The sequence below is a fragment of the Tyto alba genome, unplaced genomic scaffold, assembly GCF_018691265.1.
Source record: "Tyto alba isolate M040663 unplaced genomic scaffold, T.alba_DEE_v4.0 Super-Scaffold_39, whole genome shotgun sequence".
Lineage (NCBI taxonomy): Eukaryota > Metazoa > Chordata > Aves > Strigiformes > Tytonidae > Tyto > Tyto alba.
Genome location: NW_024881314.1, coordinates 6,506,740 through 6,532,101, shown reverse-complemented (window position 1 = coordinate 6,532,101; position 25,362 = coordinate 6,506,740). Strand labels below are relative to the sequence as shown.

Sequence of the window (25,362 nt, the reverse complement as noted above, 5' to 3'; positions counted from 1 at the left end):
AAAAGATACTTGATTACTTTGTAAGTAGCACATATGAGAATATAGGGTGTCTATGCATACAATAGATACAACAGTTTCATTTGTAGATATGAGTCATACAATTTTGCATAGGCAAAAAAAGAAAAAAAAAAGAAAAAGTAATTCCCTGATTTTCAGAATGGATAAAGGGAAACAATTTTTATGAATACAAATTAGTTTGCAAATACCTTCAGGGAGAAATGAAAAGTGAGTAATTCATGCTGGTTCATTTATAACTTCAAATACATTGACATACCTCCCCAGAGAAAGCCTGTCCATTGAGTAGGTGCTCTGATCCCTGGCTGTCTTCACTTCCAAAGTGTAACCGGATTTCCTCTAAGCGGTGACTATATGTCATTGGTCCTCCAGAGATGTTGACCAAATGCTCTTTGTCTAATCGTAGAGATACGTGCCTCCCTGTATTATACATCGTCCCGCTGACCTAAACAAAATGGGGGCAAAAAAAAGTGCTTTTAAAAGAATTTGTAAATTTTAGAAACTAGTTATATGTAATTCAAGATTTTGCTCTTTAAACACCTTCATTTAAATGTAGCAATACATCTGATTGTTGTGAGATAGAATACACAACCTGAGGTAATACTTCAACTTCTGCTTTGAATCTCATACTGTATATTCAAATATTTTGCTAAATCCGTATGTATATATTTTAGCCAGGGGCACATGGTTAACAAAGTGAATAGGATTATTTCACTTTTAAATCAGTAGGCTTTTAGAATATTTTTCACACAAGGTCTGAATAATGGCTTCTATACAAAATTTCCACACTGAAAATAGGAACATTTCACCTAACATAAATTATTTAAGTACACTTTAACAAATCTGAAATTTAAGTCATTTTTTCCTTCTTTTAATATTTATAACAAAGTTATCCAGAAGTAAAAGTGCTACAAAAATCAGAGATATAATTCTTCAAAAATAGGGAGCCCTATTACTACTGGAGCTGCAGGTAAAAACTTTTATTGACTTCCTCATGTTTATAATTGCCAGATATTTTAGCCATAGTAGTACAGAATTAATTAAAATTTGACCATGTATCTCCAGGTCCTACTACACTTCAAACAGCTGTAATGCTCTTCAAGAGTCATCTTTATTTTTAAAGACTGAATGTTTTGCTTCATTTGCAAACTGATTTACAGCTGCTTTAATGAAAAAGAAAATGATTGTGGAAATTTTTCATATGAAATATAATTCTGTCATAATTTCCACTGTCATATTAAAAGTTCCTATAGCAAGAGGTTCCTTAATTTATGTCGTTAGAAAGTGAAATATGCTAGTCTGAGTTAAAGTAGAATTGTGATTTATTTAAAAACATTCTGCATGGATACAAATGGTACACTTGAATAACATTCATTTACTTTAAGAAGAGGAAGTGTAGCAATAATATGCTTTGTTGCACTTCAATTTAAAATTAAAGACATGACTATTATGTATTATATCCTATACTGCATCAGTACTATAGTAATTAACATTGCTCCAGTGTCATTTTATCTGTAATACTAATTACTGAGTTTAAATGACCTGTTTTCTTGCACAGTATGTTGTAAAAAGTTACACTGAACAGACTGTGCAATAGAACTAAATGGATGAGATTAAATAGCTTTTGAATGTTGTGGTTTTTAAAACTTTGATACAGATGTTCTGTTTTTTTTGTGTTTATTCCAATTCAAAGTAAGCAGTAATAAATTTCTTATGAAAAGGAAACCAAATATATTCCTAGTCATTGCAAATAAAACACAGTGGTCTTATTTATAAATGCTCCTTAGTTTTTCTGCTTGACTTGACACAGATAATAATTAAATACGAAATTTGGTTTAATAGGTGGAAGAAGGTCAGTTTATTGAATTCAGTTTCAGTACACTGCAGATGAATGACATAAAATTGCTAATCATAAGTAACAAATGTAGTTTAAAAACAAACAGGGGGAAATGGTTTAAAGCCCCTTATTCACATTTGGAAACTTGATTCACTGAATGCTCAGTTAAATTTAGCAACTATGCAAAATATTCAGAATCCATTTTCTTGCTTAACTGGTACAAATCTCAAATTAGGTACTATTATTTTCTCTCTCAAGGTAAAAGTGACCTAAATAACCCTTAATATGACTCAAATAACTCTCTGTAGAGCAGAGACGGAAAATGATAAGAGGAAAATTCATGAACAGGAGTAACATTTGTCTTTCTCATTTCCCCTCCTTCGTAAAAATGCAGTGTTTGTAATGAGATTGTATTGACTGTTTCAAAACAGAATTTCCCTACATAACTGCAGCTGAAGAATACCAGCCATGCAGCAAAGCATCTGACAGGCCTCGGTTCCAACCTGCAGGAAGGGATGAACACTTGAAAGACTGTAAAAATCTCCTGTATGGGCACAACAGACTTGTCACCAGGAAGGACAAAACCCAGTATCTTCAATATAAAAAATGCAAAGCCTTGCACTTTTATATGCCTTCTTAGGTTTAGGTGAAGCACTAGTTTTCTTGTGAGTGTGTGCCCAAAGGATGAGTAGCTGCATATACCAGTCTAGATTCAGGACTGAATCTTCAGGACATGCCCATTTCTCTTCTTGAGCGTGTCAACATTTACCAACATTACTAGCAACTTCTAATGGGCACTTCTTTTATAGGCATTTGCTTGCTCCGAGAACAGAAGTGTCTTATATTGGCCATCTACTCAGATTATACCTGAATGAAAGATTGAAATATTTAGAAACTCTTTTTTTTTTTTTTTTTTTTTTTAATTTCTGGAGACTTTCTGACTTGCCAAGATTGTATAGTAGGCTGTGCTTGATTATGGGAAGTATCACCATAATGCTATGTGAAATTCTTTATCGTGTTCCAGAATATTGTGTGATTTATATACAAACCCAGTAACATCACTTTTAAAAGTGCACCTTTCAAGTATAACTATTTACAGTTGTTAGGACATAGTATCACATCAAATTCCATAAATCCATTATACTCAGTAGGAAGGTGTCATGAAAGAGATAGTGCAAGAAAAGAAGTTTGTCTTCCATTGTTTTTGGAAGAAAAAAATACATTGTCTTTTCGCTATGAGCTGTTTTAACTGCTACTGGAGAAAAAGAAAGTTCTCGTCTCATTCACTCTGTGAACCTACTGATAAAAGAAGGATTTTCCACATTTTATGGTACTGAGCCTTTAAGGTGATGGTGCACTGCACTCTCATTTTAGAACATCAAACTGAGTTGGTTTTGTGGAAAGCAAAGTTGCATGTGATCATGTAAAAGGTTGCAGGCACAGAAGTTAATGAGGAGATATTTTCTGTATTTTGTACATTCTCCTACAAAATAACCAGTATGGACACAGGGGCATCTTATGGAAAGATGTTGAATCTGCTTGGTAAAGTCAACAATATCTGCTACTTCAGAAAGCAGAGTATTTACTTTTTTATATGATTCTGTGGATTAGATAAAACATTATAGGGTAGTTTAAAAGGATAATGTAAAAGATCTGTTATGATCTATAGAACTATTTCCTTAACGTGTCAGACTAATCTTTGGTGCCATGTCCTTCATAGTCATGGCCTTTGTGTTGCTTCTTGCCCTGCTATTAAGTAACCCTTTTGTTCTGTGTTTCTGTTTGACTTGGAAGTTATATAAAGATGAAAAGATGGCAAACAAACTTGGGGAAAAAAAAGAGTGCTAAATCTTGCCTTCCTGTTTTTCAAAAGGTTCAATATTCACATTTATCTTATGCACTAGAAATGCGACTGCAGTAAAGAAAACATAAATTAAAACATCAATAAAAGCCTGTCTGAGAAAACAGTGAAGTCCAACATTGTCAAAGTTAATGATCACACCACGTTCTTAGTTCACCCCATTTTTCTCATACACTAGGAAACATTTCCGAACAGGTAATTTCACCTATGGCAAAATCTCCAAGTAGAACTGAGCATTTTGATGGGCTTCAACCTTAATTGTGGAACAGTTCAACTTTGGTAGACTTTAATTAAATTAACATATTCCTGATGTAGTTATTTTCTATTGAATCTCATTACTTTTAATTCTTGCTTCACAGAGCTTTGTGCACATAATTCCCCAGAAGCACTATTCTCTCTCTTTATCTTGATGCAAGACAGCCACACAGGAACGTGCTGCTCATATATTCCATACTACATTTCTAACTTAGATCTGAATACTCATGTGGTATCTGTGTCTAACTTGCTGGTCCTGTGATCACAAAAAAGTCCCAGTTCTGCTCTTCGAAAGGTGGAACACAAGCAAAGTAAATAAAAATGCATACCAAATAAACACAAACTCTTCAATGCATACTTATCTTGAAACTTTACAGACCTTTATGACCCTTAGGAAAAAAACAAAAACCAATCCTGAAACATTTTTTTCTAGTCATGTTCTTTAACCCTGTATTTGTGGAAGCATTTTTGCTATGTCCTAGTTAACTGTACATCTTGTTCCCTTCTTCTTTTCTTCTGCAACTAGTCCTGAACTAAATATTTTTCAGAACTTCCTTCGTGGCCTACATCTTTACATTACAGTCAGTGTTAAAATAGCCTTCAAAACCCTGAGCAGGAGAAGTGACAGAAAAAGCAGCCTGTTTCTGGGTGAAGCCATGCTAGAAATGTAAGCAGAGAATGCAAGAGGAGAGGAGAAGGAGCTGAGATTGATTCTTTGCTTCAATCCCACGCTATGTTAGCAGTTCACTCTCACCTTTCTTCAAGGGGTAGCGCAGGCTCTCTGCTTCCTAGGGGCCTTTACAAAATAGCTAAATAGCGCATTTGGATTTATTCAGGTAAGAGTGATCTGAAGATCAGTTCCAAGAACACTTTTAAACTTGTATCAGTACCTGCCACCGGAGCAGCACTGAATATAAGGAAGCAAGAAAATCAATTGTGTATGGGTGCCTGCTGTGGTGTCCTTGGATCTTATCTGCAGTATTAGATGTTCCTTTCTTTAGGATGGAAATAGATACAGTCCAAAGAAGGCCTAGTACTGTGTAGGGAAGCAAATCACCAAGGATTGAAGAGTGTTTTGAAGGTGTCATAGTGCCCCAGTTTTATGTCTTGCAATAACCAAACTTCAATCATCTGCCATCTGGCTTCCATATTTTCCTCCTGGAGCCCTATATTCCAGCAGAATAGGAAAACAAGCTCTGCAGCCTCAGGGAGTGGTGGGCCTTCCTCCCCCGCCAGCAGCATCTGAACTGGGAGCGCCACAGACCCTGTCATTACCTTTGCTTTCTGCCAGTCAGTGGCAGCGCAGCAATAGCAGCGGGTGGCCTGGGGAAAGCAGCACGGATCCAAAGGGATGTGTAATGTGCCATTGCGGCTCCATGAAGGAGTTCCATGGAACACATGGAACACATGAAGTGTTCCATGGAAACATTAAAACATTAACACTAATATTAAACTGTTGCTAGCGTCTGCCATCTCTGGGTCTCAAAGTTCTTAAAAAAAAATACAAAAATAAATCTGCAATTGTTTTTTTTGTCTCACTGGTGTAAGTCAAGATTAATGCCAGGTGGTTTTATTCTCTTTCTGACACTTAGACAAGATTGTCCTATGCAAAATTTCACTCTGTGGCTCAGGTTACCTAAACTTGAGTTTCTAAGTGCAGTGACAAACTGAAACATGTTTTTCTAAGTCCCTCATTTAAGTTCCTTTCATTTACTGTTCTTCTGGTTAGTAGTATCTTGATCAGACCATATTCTGTGATATAAAGTACTGTCCTCATTGACTTAAATTGATCACACTGTAGTAAGTACCTTATATCTCTCTTGTGCAAAGCAGAGAGTGCTTCAGGGTTTGAAATAGAGTTTACATAGACTTCAGGGCAAGTCTATGATTTGAAATCTGACTTTAGGGACAGTGATGAAGCATTGCACCAAACTAGAATTTCAAATGTAACCTACTAAGGCACACTGCTTAGCTCTCTGCAGCAAAATTACATTCCCTTATTTCAAAGCAGTGGCTCTACAAGAACATGTATTTTCTTAATATTGTGATTATGGCATCCAGTTAATTTAGTAAGTAGTTTTATGCTACTGTCTTGGTTTTCTAGTTGTTGTTAGAGGGGACCCAAGCTGGAAAATAAAACCATTTTACAGACTAATTCTTTGAAGTTATTTAACAGTTGCTTAAGAAGGGTTTTCTTGGTTTAAAGACTACTCTTAGAGAGGAGATTCATATAATCAAATAGGAGACAATTTTCTATAGATTTTCCAAACTTTTGAGAGCTCTACCCTTGTCCTGAAGTATTCTCTGTGTATGTACATATATAGACATATGCACACACACACAAATTTTTAAATTATTTTTAAACCATTGTTTTCTATTTAGGTGACTTTGATGAATATTTGTAAATTTTAATAGTTATTTTTCATAATCATTTTTCTCCTCCCTTCATCTTTACGCTTAACCATTGTATGCAACAGTATGTAAAGAAACTCTGCTAGTATAAATTTTCAAAATCATGTCTGCAATGAGTGGCACACTTCTTGACCTTGTAAATCATGATCTTCTACAGATTTGCCTATAAATGTATCAGGGCCTTAGACGTAAATACATAATCAAAGTATTTCATGCTTTATTTTTGAAGGTAATTTTAAGGCAAAATCCGGCTATGTTTTCTGCAAGCCTTCCTTGCTGCCAGCAGAGAGCACTGTTGACCCATCCCATAGAGCTTTCACATATATACCACGGGGTCTTCCACAGCCAGGAAGAAAATGAAAACTAATCTGTTTTTGTGTGACAACCGTAATCCATGGCTTTAGTTTCAGAAGTGGTGGTTTCAGCTGTGGGACAGAATTGTGGCGTCTGTTGCATCAGCCAAGTAGGTTTCTCGTCTACAACTGAGTGTTTGGAGGATGCAGGCTCAGCAGGTTGCTTGAAGGCCATCACATAAGCAAAATACCCATAGTGCCTTTTCTGGTGAGAATTCATTAGATCTCATGTTGTGTCTATTTAAAAAAAAAAAAAAAAAAAAGTGGAAGGGAGGGACATAAAGATAAGGAAATACTGGAGTTTTGATACAGTGCCACTTACTGAGAGGGAGCTGCAATATAATTGCTGAGCTTTGAAGAACAACAGGCCTCATCATCAATATTTGATTAAAAAGGCCTGTGTGAAAAATGTAAATTGTAAGAGAGAAGTGTAAAGATTAAAATAATCTTTTCATCTTCCTAGCTGAAAATTTTTTAAAAGGAAATGATGTTAATGAGTCCAATTAACCCATTTACCTGCTTAATATAATGTGTCATGTATCAGCATATGGCATGACACACTTTGCTTTTTAAAGGACCATTTTCAGTAAGAAACTTTCCCATTCACTACTCTGCAGTTTTGCCTGTTTACTTCCTGTAAGTGACTGATCTGTAAAAAACTTGGAGTAAACCTCATAAATTAAATATTCAGGCTTATTGGCTAATGAACACAATATGTCAATTTTCAGTGATCAAAATAATGTGCTTCAATAATGTATACACCATTCTGTAACAAAAATATAATTTTAATAGAGGACCCACAGGGTCATGGTTAGTTTGAGATAATTTTATGCCACAGGATGTGAACGAATGAAACTGATCCTAGGATATTGGTAATACCCTGCAGAGTCTATATTCCACATGCTGCCTTTTAGGGATAATAAAGTGCTTTACTGTCTTTCCACTACTCCATTAATGCAATGATTTTTGCTTGTTAGTAACTATGAAGCCTAAAGCAGATGCAGCCAAATTTATAGTGTTTAGCAGTAATAATTGCTTTGTGTGTTGACGCTAGCTTTACAGTGAAATCACGCTCTTGTTGCTGACAAAGATGTTAAACAGCACCGGTCCCAGTACTGACCCGCGAGCAACGCCCCTTGTCAGTGCTCTCAACTCGGACATCGGGCTGTTGAGCACAACTCTTTGAGTGTGACCATCCAGCCAATTCCTTATCCACTGAGTGTTCCAACTATCAAACCCCATGTCTGTCCAATTTGCAGACAAAGATGTCATGCAGGACAGTGTCAAATCCTTTGCACAAGTCCTGGTAGATGACATCAGTTGCTCTTCCCTTAACCACCACAGCTGTAACACAGTTGTAGGTCACCAAGTGTGTTCAGGCACAATTTGCCCCTAGTGAAGCCACGTTTTCCATGTGCCCTAGCACAGTTTCCAGGAGGATCCACCCCATGATCTTGCCAGGAACACAGGTGAGACTGACTGGCCTGTAGTTCCCTGCATCTTTGTTTTTTTCCTTTTTAAAAATCGGGGTTATGTTTCCCCTTTTCCAGCCAGCAGGAACTGCCGAGACCCATCAAATATGATGGATAGTGCCTTAGCCACTTCATCGGCCAGTTCCCTCAGGGCCTATGGATGCATCTCATCAGGTCCCACGGACTTGTGAACCTTCTGGTTCCTTAGATGGTCTTCAACCTGATATTCTGCAGTGGGTGGTTCTTCATTCTTCCAGTCCCTGCCATTGCCTTCTGCAACTTGGGCAGTGTGGCTGTGAGCCCTTGCTGGTAAAGACTGAAGCAAAAAAGTCGTTGAGTACCTCAGCCTTAGAAGAGATAGTTGTGTGCCTGTGTCATGCTCTAGTGTTTAAAAAGGATGTTTTGGAGCATTCTAAGATAGACTTACAATGTATAATTGCAGAATTAGACTCAGCAATTCAAAAACATGTGTGTCTATAGCCACTTTACCACTGATAACAAGTCTCATCCTGTGCTGTGACACAGTTACAAGCATTATATGAAAAAGGGAAAAATTACATTTGCATGCTCCTTTTAGTTCATTAACCTTAGTTTAGAATTAGGCTCAGTCAATAAGTAATTGAGAGAGTAACTGGGGCCTGGAGAACTCATTACCCTAATTTAGTCTAGCAACCTGTAACGAGATTTTAGTTTGAAGAATCTGCAATAAAAACTGTGTTAAGGATAATTTTTGTCTCTGATAAAAGAATGTCAAAAGAGCTGCCTTTTTAAAATCTGAGGGCTTACATAAATTCTCAAAAGGTTGTAAATGGTACAAAAGCCTACAAACTTGTGAGAAATCCAAATAAATGGAAAACTACTCTTTCCATTTTTTTGTGGGCGTTTAAAATGTAAAATTGAATATGTTAAAATCCTGAGGGGCTAACTGAATCCTTTTTTAGTGAGTGATAGTGAGATGCGCCGACCTTTGGTAGTTGCCTGGATTTCAGAGCTATTCTTTCAGAGAGCTCTTTGGTTGAAATGCCACAGGTTTTCCAATGGAATCCAGATCAGACAGAAATTTATAGGACGTATATTGAAATTAGTGTGTTCCACTTTCCTTATGTTTTCCATATAGCAAGACAGACTTTGACATTAGATGCTTAATGTATCATTTGATCAAGTGCATATTAATAGAAGTATTTCAGACTTTCTAATATCTTTATTTTCCTTGTACATTTTCTTCAGTACTTTTATTCCTAAAGCAACTTTTAAAAGAAATTTCCCTGCTGAACAGATGAGATATAGCTAGTTGATTGATTTAAATTCTCTTTTAAACTGTTGGTGTATCTTCTGCTTTACTATTTGTATATAGCATTAGGAAAAAGGCTGTGCTTAATTGATCTGGGAAGTGTCTTTCAAGCTAAGTGGTAAAACAGCACTGTAGTATTGTCCAGATTATTAATACACTCACCCCTTTACCTGCATCTGTATGTCTTTGTATGTATATATGCTCATCTACATATGTATATATCTTTATATATTCATATACAGAAATAATATATTTTCTTTTTTACTAACTTCTGTGAATAGAACGAGGAAGAAAAACATCTGTCCTCACACACAGGCCTAGATTAATAGGGCAGGAAAACCTTCTTGCTGTTGTGCATCCAGAGCATTAGATTGCTGTCTGAACGGCTGAGAAGCACACAGTGCTCTGAGCACGGTAAAGTTCATCTGTTTTACACCACTGTGAAAACCTACGATTATTAAGGTTAACGATACAATTTTACAAGAGCCAGAAACCCCCATTTGTTGTAGTTCTTTAATTTTCTAATCCTTCTTCTGCCAGGAAGTTCTAAATTTCTATGCCCATTAAGTTTTCATAAGCCCTCTAAAATAATGAAGTGACCAGTGCTGCTTTTTGAAATCCTCTGACCACTCTAGCCATGAAGTTCCAATGTACTGAACCCTGTTTAAGGGAAAACTGCAGTGTCTGAGTTGTGGTGTAGCCAGAGAAGCGTGGTAATGCTTTACGGAAATTGTAAGTCAGTGGAAATGAAAAGAAGAATCTATAAAGCTCAGCTTTTTAGCCATGAAAGGGACAAAAGTTTTATCAGCTTTTTTAGCAGAACTGTAATAAGTTTTTAAAAGCGGTATATTTCACAATATCAAGCTGCTTCCCAAATCACTGCCAAGGAAAAAATGCATAGTGATTGCAAAACAATTTCCTGAGCCCTGTATCTCTGGAGGTAAACTAGTATTTAGATAACTTGAAATTTGACCTCAATAAAATTAATTATGTGTCAAGGAAAATCCTTTGTGGCATGCAAAAATCATGAGCTATTCTGCCTAGTAGCATATTTCACTGTTTTTTTTTTTTTTTGAGCAGCAGGAGAGCTGTTTTGTCCTGGCCTGTTTTTTCTAGTTCTTTAAAGAAGATGAATAAATTAGCCTTTCCAGTTACAAATGCTACCATTCCCGTTTAACAGAGGACTGTTTTACTTTTCTCATTTTATCTGCCTCAAAAGCATTTCTGTACCTTTTTATGTTGAGAAAACAATGGAACTGTAGTAGAGGTAGAAATAAAAGAAAAACAACCAAACCAGCCCTATCCTGAACTTATCTTTGCTTTTCCTGACATTTCACTCTACTCCAAAGCCCTTCATTTTTTTCCTGACCATGCACTTTAAAAAAAAAAAACACAAATCCACATTTTTTTGAAACAGAGTTCCCTAAAGAACGATCAATTCTAGCTTAACTAGAAGAACATTCTCTGTCTTCCAATATGCCTCTGAATCAAACATGTCTGAGAGTCAATATGCAAGTTGGATGGAAGCTGCAAAATTTGGACTACAGTCCAAATGATGAGCACTCTTCTTATGAGCAATCTTCTGATAAAACTTGATCAAGAGATTTTGTGTTTATTCTGTTGGGGATATTGTTGGTTGGTTGGTTGGTTTGGTGTTTTGTTTTGTTTTGTTTTTCCCCCCATTCCACATTACCTGCTGTGTTTATAGATTGGGTGGCTATGGGAGAGGAGCTGTTTCTTTGTTCAGTATCTAATCCTCCGTACAGCTCCACGTATACTGGATTTGTGTAAATTAGTATTTTTACAAGGAATCAAAGTGACACAAAGCTCTGAATACCAAGAAGCATTTTTTTCCCTCTTATATCATTCCCAAGCATGTTTTATTCCATGCAGAGTGAAAGACACTTTTCCACTAGCTCAAATTATAAAGAAATAGTGAGAAACTATTCTGAAAAAGGCTATTAGAAAACCAATTTCTGCATCATGCTAGTTTACCATCAGTTCCCCTCTGTTTTTCTTGGTCACTGTGCTTACCGAAATACAGATTTATCTGGAGCTGTAGAAGAGTTAACAGGGGAAAGGGGTTATGGGATAAAGTTAGCTAGGAATCAGGATGTGACTAAATGCAATAGGGATACAATTTAGACTAGATAGGATCTTAGCTTTGCAGACATAAAAGACAAGTTCACTTTTAAGATGTGTTTTATCATATATATTCTAAAGAGTTTCAAGAATGTTTAATCTGTTGAAACAACAAGATTGACAAGTTCATCTTTACCATCTTCCCAGGAAGAATCTTTTAAAATAGTAGTTCATATTCAGTTATGGGTTAGCATTCTCATTTATTAGCAGTTTCTTTCCCTCCTATTTTTTATACCTTTTTCTTTCTCTGTAGCATGCAAACAAGAGGCTGAATGCTCCCAGATGCCTGTGAAGTGGTACCTTTCATAGCTCTGGGTGTTTGCACATGCACTTGTGTGTTCATGTTCCTATTTGTGATGAATTATAGCTGAGAAGTTGAAAGGTACTGGACATCCTATTTACAGGGTAAAGACAGCCTTGCTCTCTTCATCCTAGATGAAGATGAGTTTTAGAGTTCATTCTCACTCAGATTTGTTGTTCTGACCTGCAGCAGAGGAAACTACTCTAAATGTGCTTATGTTCTTACTAACTAGATAGGACTTAGGCAGAAGATGAATGGGAGCTTTCAAAAATTAACTCTTGCAGATCAGAATAAGTATTTCTTACAAGACTAATGAAAATTTCAGCACACTTCATATTTTTAACAATTTTAAATGCACAGATTCTGAATAATGGGTCTGCCCCTGAGCTACTGAAATCTAACAGTAACAGTTTTTAATATGTAATTGGTGACTGATATAGTCTAAAGTAAAGATAGGAAATGCTTCCAGGCCTTTGCTTACAGAAAAATATCCACTCCCTGATGTAATTGAAAGATTTGTAAGTCTGTTGTGGCTTATGTTTTATTATTTTTATACCAACTATTTCTAAAGTCTAGATGATGCCTAATAAACAAGTCCTTTAATCATCTTTAAAATGACAAACCTGTTGATAAATTGAATTTTCTCCAACTAGATATTGCTGTATTGATTTTAGTACTCCATTTTTAATACGCAGAGGCTGTTCAGAATTGCTTGCTATGACAGTCTTGAAATCAGGGCAACAACTTACTTGGCAAATGGCTGAATTTATAAGGGAAGGTTTTGCTAGCAATCCAATCTATTGTCCTTCTATTGTTGACATTCATTTACAATAAGACACTGGGCCAAATCTACTGAATATAAAAACCAGATAGGCACTTTCAGTCATGGCTACCTGAAAGTTTCTGTGGTAGATTTCCTCTTTTCAGAGGTGGTTTCAGTCAACAAATTGAATTCTGCGTACAGCCTTAAAGACAACTTCCATCCCTAAGTATGAGCACATCAGGGAGCGAAGGGCTGAGCTTTGGTCAGCATGAGCAGTGAATGTGCAGGAGCTTCTAGAGGTGACATAAGATAACAAGGGTGGAGAAAGACAGGGCTTTCTTTCATAAATTGGAGATGATCCATCGTGGTAAGGGAAGAAGGATGCTCTTTTCCTTAATTACAAAGAGTTTCCAATAACTGATTCCTTCATGTATAGAAGAATAACTTCAGCACCTTCACCATTTAACAGGCAGACACATTGTTGCCTCTGGTCTAGATCATTTTGCTACAGCGGTATGGTGCACACAATACTTCAAGATAACATTATGGCTAATCACATTACTCAGAGGGGAAAGGTAATGGAAGCCCAGTGGCTAGGTCAACATGTAACATTTAAAAAGTTGCCTGTAAGTGCAAACAATTTTTCATCATTGTTGGAATTTATTTTACTTTTGTCTGAACATATGAAAGCTTTGTACATGTTATGGAATATCATGGTGTCGCCAAACACCATCTGCTCAGTCTACCTACTGAAAAAGGCTTACATACCTGACTGACTATTTAGATTATTCTTTGTAAATGGACAGAAGGTTTATATGATGATAGCATATCTGCTACTAAAGCAAGCAAATAAAATGGAAACAATACAAAATTCTTGCACACGTTAGACTACAATGAAATACATGTAGGGGCAAACATCCTAAAATGTTTCAGTTTGAAATAGAAAAATGTTTTGATATTCTAACTTCCACCTCAAGAGTGAGTGTAGCTCAGGTATTAAAACTTGTGTATATATACAAATTCATCCTGGAGCTAAAAATGTATACATAATCATCCAAATACATAGGTGCCTATTTGCATGTCTTGCCAGGGTTATGTACTCAGGGTGTAATGCCAGCTCTTAGACAAAAGGGTTACTTTTTTGTTTTGTTTTTTCCTACAAGCTTATGCTTTCCTAGCACAAAAAAAAAGAGACTTGCATCATAAATTTATAGAGAATAAAGCATAATAGAACCACCAAGGGATTACTGAACAAAATGTGATATACAGGGTGACAACTGACAACATAGGAATAGGTATTGAGTAAAAACCTGAGTAAGAATGTTATGGCCAAATCACTTTTAAAGGATTTCATGTTTCTGGTTTAAATACTGTTACTTGTTGTCTTTTTCATTTATGTATTAAAAAAAAAAAATTAATACCCCTAAATCCCTGCCTTTCATTCCTTGGATGTCTTGTCACACAAAAGCAGAATAAAAATCAACAGTTTCTAAGCCGAACAGTGTTCCTGAAATTCTGGGCTTTGATGCCATCACACTGAAATGAGGAGGTACAAAGTGACAAATGTCAGTAACTTAATTCGCCCTAAATGTGGGACTGCTAACTACCTTCGCTAACTGGCAGCAGCTGAGTCCCTTCAAGGCAGTGGAGTCTGCTGTAGGGACCTGGAGACACGTGAAGGCTGATGAACCAGAAGTGGTCCACATATGCCGAAAGTCTGAGAAATACTGATCTAGGTCAGCTTCTCCCACATCTAGGCACCTTAGCAGACATGGCCTCGTTCTCAGAAGTGCTGCATAAACAGAATTGTGTAAGTCATAACATTTCAATGGAGGGAGATGATTTTAATGATCCCAGGAAACTCCTAAATATGTCCCTTAGGCTGTTAACGAAAATGTTTATCCTAATGTTTTCATCTGTAATTGTGTGAAGTGATTTTTTGTCCCTTCATCTTTCAGTGGTGATTTGGTTAGCTTGATCTCTTTTTTACTGTCTTACTTATCTGTGTTTTCAGCACAGTTATAATAGTAAGTCTGCTTTTCCTATAGCACCTGTTCCTATGTACCTCTACAGCAAGTTAAATACACATGGGAAAAGTTGCTAGGGTCTTCTGCTCTTCTGGGTAAAACTATCATCTGCTCTGTCTCTCTATTCTTTGTGATATTTGCAGAAGAAATTCTGAATTCTTTCTGCAGTTTGCTGTCTGAAAGATACCTAAATCCCAACAAAAGCAAGTAGCACAGGAATGTGTGTGTTCTACCCAACTGAGAATGCTCAGTAAATGTTCAGCCTTTCATTCATTTCCATAGTGCAGTGCTTCATCCAAGCTAGCGAACACATTTCTCTCCTGATTAAGGCTGTGGGACAGATTATAAATTCTTACCTAAATGTGGATCTGGTAATGCTGCAAGAGCATTTGACACAGGAACAATTCAAAACACACTGTCAGCACTGACCTACCTTTCGTTTCTGAGTTTGAAAGGACAAACATAACATTCTGAATCTTTGCTGTAGTTACAGCCTGATAATCTTCTGTTGGAATCAGCAGAAGCAAGATCAGGTGATAGTTGTCCAGATAGTTGTAAATTTGACTAAGTCCTTGATAAAAAACTCCCTGTCTCTATGGAAAATTCCTATTTGACTGTAGGGAAATACAGAAGCTTCTCTAGGAAGCACTGAAAAAGCCCATTATGAGCCTTCTGTAGGATTCTGAAACTTTTTTGCTGCAGAATTTTATAGGGATAGAGTTCTCTAACATACATGTTTCAAATGTCCCAAACTGGGAGACTTCAGATTCTGCTGCAGGATATCTGTGGAGGAGAATGTTAAGAAGTTCAGTAGAAAAGGTTAATGATTGTTTTGATAAGTGTATAGGGCTTCACCGTTCAGCATGCACTGCTGGCTATCTTTCTTGCATCTCTGTTATGTTAGTAGTAGAGGCCTATCCATTTATTTTCTGTATTTACATCATAAATTAGAAGACACTATACCATTAACTAGTAAGGAAAATCCCCACCTTTTGCTTATAATTGGGTAACCAATATGTACTCAAAATATCTATCTGCAGTATTTCTGCTCTTATTCCTGAAATATGCTCCCTACCCTAGTCACAAGGTATTCAGAGTCCTCCTGCGCCCTGCCCCAGCACTGTTATATGCAAAATCTAATTCTGGAATAAATGTGTAAATAAAACAGCACCAGCTATGGCAAAGACTGAACAAACCCTCATGAAGCAGAGAACAACGCATGGATTAAAATCCTGGATGACTGGACCAACTTCGCATACTTTTAATGAATATTTGAGCTGAATATATCAGCCCAGACAGAATAATCCTTGCGGTATTCCACTGCGAGGCTGCAGTAATAGCTAACCTACTGACACGCTGTTTCTAGCAAATCAGAGACCTAAGACTTAATCTACATCATCTAGAAAGCATGTGTGCAGAAAATGTGTAATGCCAGATCTTACTATGAAAAAGAAGATTAAGGCTGAAAAAGGATTAGAAATTAATTAAGGAGCTTCTTCATGTTTCCTGATATCCTTCTGATCTGTAATCAGCCTATCTTCAGGGTCTCTGCTACTGATGCAGTTGTTAGTGATAGTTCAAACCACAAACACTACAAAGGATTATCATTATGCTTTAGGAAGAGCTGTAGCTTGGTGGCTTGGGGTTTATTTTCCAGCTCCACACTTTCAGATCTATTGCAGGGATCAGTAGGAGAGCTGCAGACTAGAAGCTCAACTTTCAGGACTCGCACTAGTATGAGCAAGCAGTCCTTCGGTGGTGGGCAGGTGCTGGACGTTGCACCACGGCAGGACTACAACAGGGAGTTAATAAAGCACCTTCCAGAGGTAGCAACAGAGCTCTGAAACAGCCCCAGCTAAGGGAAAGGCAAGTGGTCAGAATCATGAACTGACTAATGAAACACTGGGGAAATACGAGCTCCTCTCTGATCAATCTCTGACATTTTCCAAAGTTAAGCAAAATTAATCCTGGGCTCAGTTTTGCAAGACTAACAGCTATGGGATGATTTAACAACCTACAATACAGATAGACCATACAACAACAACCAGTTAGACACTAACATGAAAAATACTATGTCTCAGGGATGTTTCATTCAAGCTTTGCAGTGTGCTCACTGAAAGTTGTAAACCATATCTGCTCCACTTACAAGTTAAGAGTATGCAGCAGAGAAGAATTAATTCTGATTGATATTAATTAATTCTAGTTAATATCAATCATTTTAAAATTAATTATGGTATTTATTATGCAGACAGTTTCTCATTTATGACACAGGGTGTTTCCATTTTCTAGAACTTAATTATACTCTAAAATTCAACCTTCACCCCAGTGAGGCAGAATGATTATTATTTTGTTTGGAATTCAGAGTTTAACTTCCACACAAATGGGATTAATACTGCATGACTCTATGAGATATTCTATAAACAGGGCCCTCAAGCTTGTTTCAGTGAAAATCAAATGTGTTTTATCACCTTTGTTAATACACAGCTACGAGCAGGTTCTGAAGTAGAGGGGATCATATGCACTGACAGCATTTATGAAAGCAAGTGGTGATAAAAGAGCAGTAAACAATTTTTGGAGAAAGATTAGACAGTTTGGTTTCAAATGGAAACTCTAGAAATGAGCAGGGAAGAGCTGACTTGCCAAGCAGAAAGATTTTTACTGATTGTGTGTATTCTAGCACAAACAAACACCACACCCCTGGAGCCCCCCTAAACTCATGACATTGATAAATTAAGACAAAAAGAAGCTCTGAATATTAAATAGTTGCTTCTAAAAATGTTAATGATATCTGAAAATTACTATTATTATTAAGAGATGCAACATGAGTCAACGTGAATGGAGACAAAATCAAAGCATTAATTTCTTCTGACAGAATTTTAATATATGAGTAATTCCATACAGCTGTCACGCTCAGCTCTGTGGTATGTGGTACATTCCCCTTTCCAGCACAAATTCACAGGAGGAGCCTATCCTCTCTTGCATATAACTCAGGAGTTGCTTAAATTTCCATTTTCAGCTGCAGGTTACCACATTTCCATATTGCTATGGGCTGGTTTAGCAGAGCTGAAAATTTCTTCTAACTTCTCTGTCGCAGTGTTTGGGGGATAAAGCCAGGACACTTCTTTGCATCCGCACCGACACATTCTTCAGATCCCAAAAGGCCTTCATGCTCTCTTCTCTCTGCTTAACTCACTGTCACTAATACGTGCAGACCACGTCTGCAGCTCTGAACCTCACCACTGAAGCCTTCAGGCTGGGTTTTTATGAGGTATCAGTACCAGACTTCCTCTGCTTCTATTTAAACAGCAGCATTTCAGAGCAACAAAATTAGATCAGTGGTGAGCATGTCCACACTGCCTGATGTTCTCAAACAGAGAACTTGGAGCTGCTGCTGACAGAGGCAGCCCTAGAGCCAGAAACAATATGATCCCACTGGCAGCTAATTGGCCCTAGCGAGCTAATACCAGAAAGTTGTTTAAAAACTGTCGTTGCTGAAACCTGTGCAGCCATGGATTCATACTGTCTCTGACATGCAAGAGGTCTGTTTTCAAACTACTGTCAAATTATGTTATTTTTTCTGAGAGCCCCAATATATAAGGTATTTGCAATCTGTGCAATATGCTGGATTGATAACTAGTGAATTTCTTCTTTACTGTTTTAAAGCAAAATCCTATTTACAGCAAAATCTGTCATTTCACAGAATCCACATACTTTTAAAAAGAAAAACTTTTGGTTACTACTAAAAATATATGGAAAAATATAACTTCAGGGTATATTTAACAATACCTGCAAAATACAGGAAGGGATTAAAATCTGGTATCAGTACCACATTTAAATTCCTATTAACTTTTTTATTATGGAAAATACAGCTAGCAGCTGTTCCTCTGTCTTCTGACATTAAATTAGTAATTATTGTGTGGCATGTATGTGCAAATATTTATTTTTCATTAGCTCCATGATTCTCTTTCTTTTTTTACTACTACAGCTATTCAGCTACTCTAAGTCTTCTAACAATTATTGAAAGATGCAATTTGGGAACCCTAAATTGTACATTTTCTCCATATGTGGCACACCCAACCTCCAGTTCTCACATATACATATAGATGACTGCATCAAAGTATCTTATATTTCATGCAGTAAACCAGTTTCTAAGAATTACCATATAAACATCAGGTGAAATATAACACAGCTTAAAAGTGCCTCATTAAAATGTATTTATCAAATAACTTTTGCCAACTGGAATGGATTCAAGGAAGCTTCTTCCCATTTATTTATATGGAGCCTGGTGTTCTTTTTATCGATGTCAATGGGAAACTGAGTGATTCTTCTCTCATGTTGGATTTACTCTAGTATAAATCCACTGGCTTCAGTATAGCTACTTCTGATTTACACTGTTGTGAGAGGAGAATCAGATCTAGAGTTTATAGCTGAGAATTTGTAAGTGACCGTTGAAAAGATAAAGTACTCAATATGCACAGGGAAGGATGCCTTGCAAAGATAAGTAGTCATTCTTTATGTATAGTTCACTTGGTTTTCTGCTTTGAATACTCAGTCAATGATCATTTATAGCAGAGCGCATATAAATCAGGCTTATGAGATATTAAATCAGGTTTAGGGTAAATTTCCAACTTGCTCTAACTAACACACCTGAAAAATGGTGGGTATATTTACTTGTACAAGTCAAGTGACTACTCGCCCCATGTTAGCATATGCACACAGAAGATACGAACTTAAACAGATGTATTTGCCTAAAAACTATGGAAGTCACCTGGCAATTTGGTCTACATACCTAGAGTTTTACCTGAAATAAAATACTTCATTGTGTCCAAATATTTTGGTTTTCTTTAAGATTCAAAATTCCTTGGTGAATTTTTTTTAGATTAAATGAGAAACTGTTTCCTGGCAGTATAGGGGATCTGAGGATTATTGACAAATACAGAGTTTTGCAGACCTGTGGAATGTTTAAGAATTCACAAGAAGCTAATTAACATGCAGGTTATCTTGTAATAAAATTCCAGGTTTTGGACCCAAAACCATATCAAGCTCAGCTGGAATTAAGCTATTTCTACTGGGGAAAGAGGCAGCACCCTAACGCAACTTCTTGTGAAATTTTTGGCTCTAAGCAAAGCTTAAGATCTTGTTTGGTTTTGATAGAAAGACCTCTTCACTTAGATTGAAATGACATCATGTCACCTCAGTAAAAAAAAGCATATACAGCAACTAGTAGTGACTCTTCTTGTGCCATCCTATTTGTGGTAACATGAATATCAGCAGAGGTCTGGATAAAGTGCTCTTTGTAGGACATAACAAAATGCACAACTTAATGTCCTGAATGTACCGCTTTGTGAGTGCCGAGGAAGACGATAGGCCTTGCTCTGTACCTGCTTGAAGAGGTCTTGATATTATTTGTGTCTGAAAGCAATATCGTTATGGTTAGAGTTTCAGAAAGTACTACACATACAAATTAATTTATATGCAAATTAAGATGTAATGCAGCTTTTGTTGTGTAATTTTACATAACTGTATGTATGAACAGCACTATACGGTTAAGTTAGCTTCATGTTGGGAGAAATCTGTAACGAGTGGGTAGGGTGCACCAGGTGGGGTAAGGTATTCACGGGAAACAACTCAGTCAGGCATCATTTAATCAAAACTCTTGGCACGGGAATCTTATTCACAGTTTGACTTCCCTTTGCCTAATACTGCTCTGCCTTCTGCACCCTGTCAGATTTAGAGAGCTTAAAAACCACTTTTCTCTTTCCATTTTGTTTCTCATGGTCTCCCACCATTTTTGTATTCCTAATATATAACATACAAATATATATGTGTGTGTGTGTGTATATATATATATATGAAAGACTTGCTTCCTTTTAAAACAGTTTAATTAAATTGCTTCAAGTTTTTTATCTGGAAACTGTATCATAGTTTACATGGATTTATTTTTAATTGATAGGGAAACTAAATACAAAGCAGATAGATCATGGTTTAGGAGGGGCCGTATCTATGTAAACAAACTGGTTTACTGTTAAATAAACTGGTACAGACTGCAGTATCGACAGGACCCTCAGATTTGGATTTTTGCTAGCATCAGTGGAAGGTGGAGAAGTTTCAAGCTGGGTCTTCTTCACTCAAATGATGACAGCAGAGGCACATATCATTTATTTTATTTATCAAGGGAGATTTTAAGAGGCCTGATCACTCAGAAAATGCAAGCCCTTGTCCTCAGCTGTACTGAATAAAATGAGCCTTCACTGAGCTGGAGCATCATAGTATAGATGGCTGAAGATTCCCCCAAATGACCACAAACCTTTCAAAAGCTGGCAGCTAACAACATGCTGCTCTCTAAGGCAGAACATTTGTGTTTGGATTCCCACATGGTCGTTTCCTTCCCATTCTCTTATTCAGGGTATATTTTGAACTGCTAGGGACTTAAATGCCAGCAATATTCACAAGACAGATATCTCTGCATCAATAGAGACAGTGCTACTGGGCTATCTTTTCAAGTCCTGGGAGACATCATAACAGCATCTCTGTCTTGCCTTGTTCCAGGAGGCTGCATAGAGGAATACAGCTAAAAAAACAGCCAAAGAATCAGAATTTTACTAGCAAGCGAATGGCATTAGTCATCCAGTATAGCATAGTATGCATTCTGAGAGACCTTAACGATACCACCTCTGTTCCTAAACACTCATATGATGTCAGTAACCAGAATATGTAACAAGCTATTGTATTTCAAAGCATATTAATAAGTTAAGGTGACATGTTCCATATATGAAAGACTCCCCTCCAGCTAATGTGGGGGGAAAGATTCACTAATGATCTGAGCAGTTGCAATTTCATCATTTTTGTAATAAGGTTCATATGGCTAAACACTTAAATAAACATATGCTTAAAACAAACAAATAGGAATGCATGTAATAGCAGTGGTGTGGGGCAGAATTAAAGGATTTTAAGGAAACACTGCTTTTTTGCACAGTGCAGAGAAGAAGCCTATAAAATCACCCTGGGCACTAACATGCAGCTTTTGGTGCATGTGTCCACTGGAGCCTCAGCTGTTGCAGTCCAGCACCCAGGTCCCTGCAGGGAACAGAGGTGGAAGGTGGCTCCTCTTCAGTTTCTGAAGGAATACTTCCTTTCCTGCCCGTCTCTGCAGAAAAGCCTGCACAAGTGATGGGCAGACAGTGACAGATAAGACCATCAGTCATAATTATTTGGATCACTTTCTTCCCCAGTTGTAAAATGATATTGTAGAAGAAGAGACATTTGTTAGATTATTTAAAATTGAAACGAAGCTAATGCCTTTTGTGCTAAAGAATTTTTATAGAATAGTCAGGTACATGTGACAATTTATAAAGATATCATTTTTTGCTTATGCACTCCCTAGGCAACAAATTATAATAATCTAGAAAATACTCTGCAAGTGTCTAAGCAACAGAAGAGAACTGAAAACTTTTACTATACAACTAACTGCATTAGAGTAATTGAATTCCCCTAAATCAAGAGGACGAATTAAATTAATGGAGCCATAGTTTGACAAGTTTGGCTTCAGTTAGTAGACATAAGCAAAATCATTACTTAAGCATATTGTTAATTATGTTTAAATCAAGAATAAATTGAATGATAGCTGTTAATTAGGCTTGTGTGCACAAGAAAATAAGCAATAACATTACAGCAGGCTATAAATATGTGTGTTTGTACAATACTGTTACACATGCAAGATGTGGGCGAGAGAAGAGGGAGTAAAGGTGGGTGTGCATGCCTGGAGACTGGGAAGCAGGCACCTTGCCTGCTTTGTTTCAGGTCAAAGTTTTTTTATTGTTTAATACAGATGAATGAACAGATGCTCCAATTCTGCCGTCAGTTCACTCTGGACGCCTGATTTACCCATTTTTCTATTAGGCATGCCAGTGAGGACACACAGAGAAGATTCACGATCTTTATGAAGTGCAGTGCTCACACATACTGTTATAGCCAGAGTCAAGGATCCACAGGAGTTGATGGCCCAGTAACTGGAAGGATGGGTGGGTCATGAGAGGGTAGAATCTGCTAAATATGTTAGCCCCTCAAATATCTTGCATCCTGCAGACTATAGTAAAAGGTCATGTAGGTGTTCAGATGGCATTAGAATTCTTGAAGAAATATAGATCAACTCATACGAAGTATCTTTGTATCCCTGGCTGATTTTCTAACCTCTAAGTCGTCCCCAAATGCACTTGTGTCCACGTACATACGTGTTCATAAACAGTCTAGGAAATGAAAGATGAACTTACATTAACTGATTTATTCTGTAAACCAAGTTGAGTCATAGTGCTATTTATGTGTACCGACTTTGAATTCAGCAGTTTAGGTAAAAGGACAGAACTTTACATGCAAACTTGGTACGTTGTGACATCAGCATAATCAGGTAGATATCAGATGACCTAAATCTGCATGTCAGCATCACTGTACTCACAGCAATCAGAACAGAACAGCTCTGTAGCTAACATCATCTGTGAAAAGATCATCTGTGTCTCAAGAATTTTTCATTTGAATTGTTAAAATTTCACTGGGCTGACTTGTAGTCTATGTAATTTTAATAAAAGTAAGGAAATTTTATAACGGGGGGGGGGGGTTATACACTTTTATGCCTCCCTATGTCCTTCTACCGAATCCTGCTCAGTCAAATTTCACTCTCTGTAAGGGATCATAGTTTTTCCATTGCCAGTTACAAAAATGCCTTCTGATGCTTCTTGAACATTTCTCCAGTAAGTTATACTTGAGAAAGTTGGGGTACAATTTGACTACACAAAACAAAACAAGCTTGAATACATAAGTGGGCTGGTATTAGCCTTGGCAATGCACACATGAAAAATATTATCTCCTTTGATACAGAGAGAGTTCATTCAGCCAAACCACAGCACTAGACCTAAAACCCAAAACCTTCATCACAGTGAACCTCCCTACTTGTGCAAGGTAATGCAGAAGTGCAAACTAAAACTCCTGGGTACCTTTTTATAATTGCACCTCGACTGCCAGCCCCTTCCTATCTGCAGTTGTCATGAGAAAACTTAGAATGGGAGAGAGGGCTAGCAGCATAATTTGGAAAGCAGCAATATTTAGATACTGTAAGCCAGTGCTTGAATTTATTTCCGAAGTCACAGGTTTCTGAGACTCTCTGCTATCAGAGCTGTCACCCTCAAACAACACACGACAATTGAACCCTAGGGGAAAAAAGTGAAAAATATGGCAAGTGCTGAGACCACATTAAAGAATAATTTGTTTTTCAAACATGCAAACAATTTAAGAAAACTGGAATCTAAAGCATTTATACTGGTATTTCAAGTAGATATTTAATAAATTATGCAGAATATTTTCTGTACTACACTATTAAACAAAAGCACCCAAAAGCCTCAGTTCATCAAACATACTGATCGAAATGACCCAGGCTTCTTTTCTGTGCCAGAAGAAATTACTATGCAGAGAACATTTTTCTGTGTGTGGACAGACAAAATGGCTAAATGGGCTACTCATAAACAGCTTGGTCTTCTAAAAGAAAGCTCAGAAACTTCAGTTCCCATTAGTCAGTGGGACATGAAAATTTTTAACATTCCTAAAAGCTAGGTCATCAATCTAGGGTAGAAGATATCTTACTCAATATAATAATAAAAATATTAATCACACACAAATTAGTACCAAAGAGCAGTTATTGTAGGAAAACAAAATGTTGAAAGCCGTATTAAAATTCTCACGCTATACTCATTAACACGCTTTTTTACATTCTTCTGATAAAAAGTATTGCTAATGGCTGCAATTTAGTTCTTACTATTTTTGTTGCTTCCCATTACATTATGAGGGTAGAAGAAAATTAAAGGTTATCATTAAATTGTGCTAGTTGCAGTTTAGAAAAACTGTCAGTCAGTATTAAAGTAGTTTAAAAACTGAATAGATGGTGATAGCTAAATTATTATATAGAAACAATTGTATTGTATAGTGTATCTGTGGAGAAAAGACAGTTTTTTCCTCCCTAATGTCATTAGGCACACGCTCTGTGTTACCTGTGACTTCTTTCTCACAGTCTCATTTCTGACCTTTCTTTGTCAAGTGCTCATTGGAGGTGAGGTTTGCATTTATCTACCTGCTGTGCTCCCATCTGCTTCTGAATAAGCTCAAACCCAGACACCTTTCTAGACACAAACCTGACAGACATGGCCAGTTTTTTCATGCGCTTTGTTATCTATTGCAACCAGTGACAGCCTGTAATTCTTTAATAAGTCGGGAAAAGTGTGCAGATTTGAGAAGTACCACTCAAACTCTTTCACCTGGTAGAGTTCAGATGCTGGAACTGTAACTTTGTCTTATCGTCTGCTTATCTGTTCAGCTGACACCATAGCGGTTCCAGTTCACGTTCATGTCTTTTCCTCTACATGGCCGTTACCTGTACTCCAATCAGTTTTGAGATATATCCAATGAGAGGTGTATTTTCAGAAGTATTTTGAACACAGGAACTCAAACAGAGAACAACAGAAGCTACTGGGGGTTCAGAAAGAGTGATGGTTCCCGTATTTGTTAACTGGGAACTGAGCTACTTTTAAAATCCTATCAAAAACCAAATGCATTCAAACCATTTGTTACTATCTGTTAAGGTATGACTGCT

General features: G+C 37.0%; 1 protein-coding gene across 2 annotated transcripts in view; it reads right to left on the bottom strand.

Moving 5' to 3' along the window:
- CA10 (carbonic anhydrase 10) overlaps nucleotides 1–25,362 on the bottom strand; it is a 208,650-nt gene that overhangs the window by 46,830 nt on the left and 136,458 nt on the right. For both annotated transcript variants that reach the window (XM_042802670.1, XM_042802669.1), the window contains exon 5: nucleotides 275–460. In XM_042802670.1, coding sequence (XP_042658604.1) covers nucleotides 275–460 — 186 coding nt within the window. The remainder of the gene's footprint in view (nucleotides 1–274; nucleotides 461–25,362) is intronic.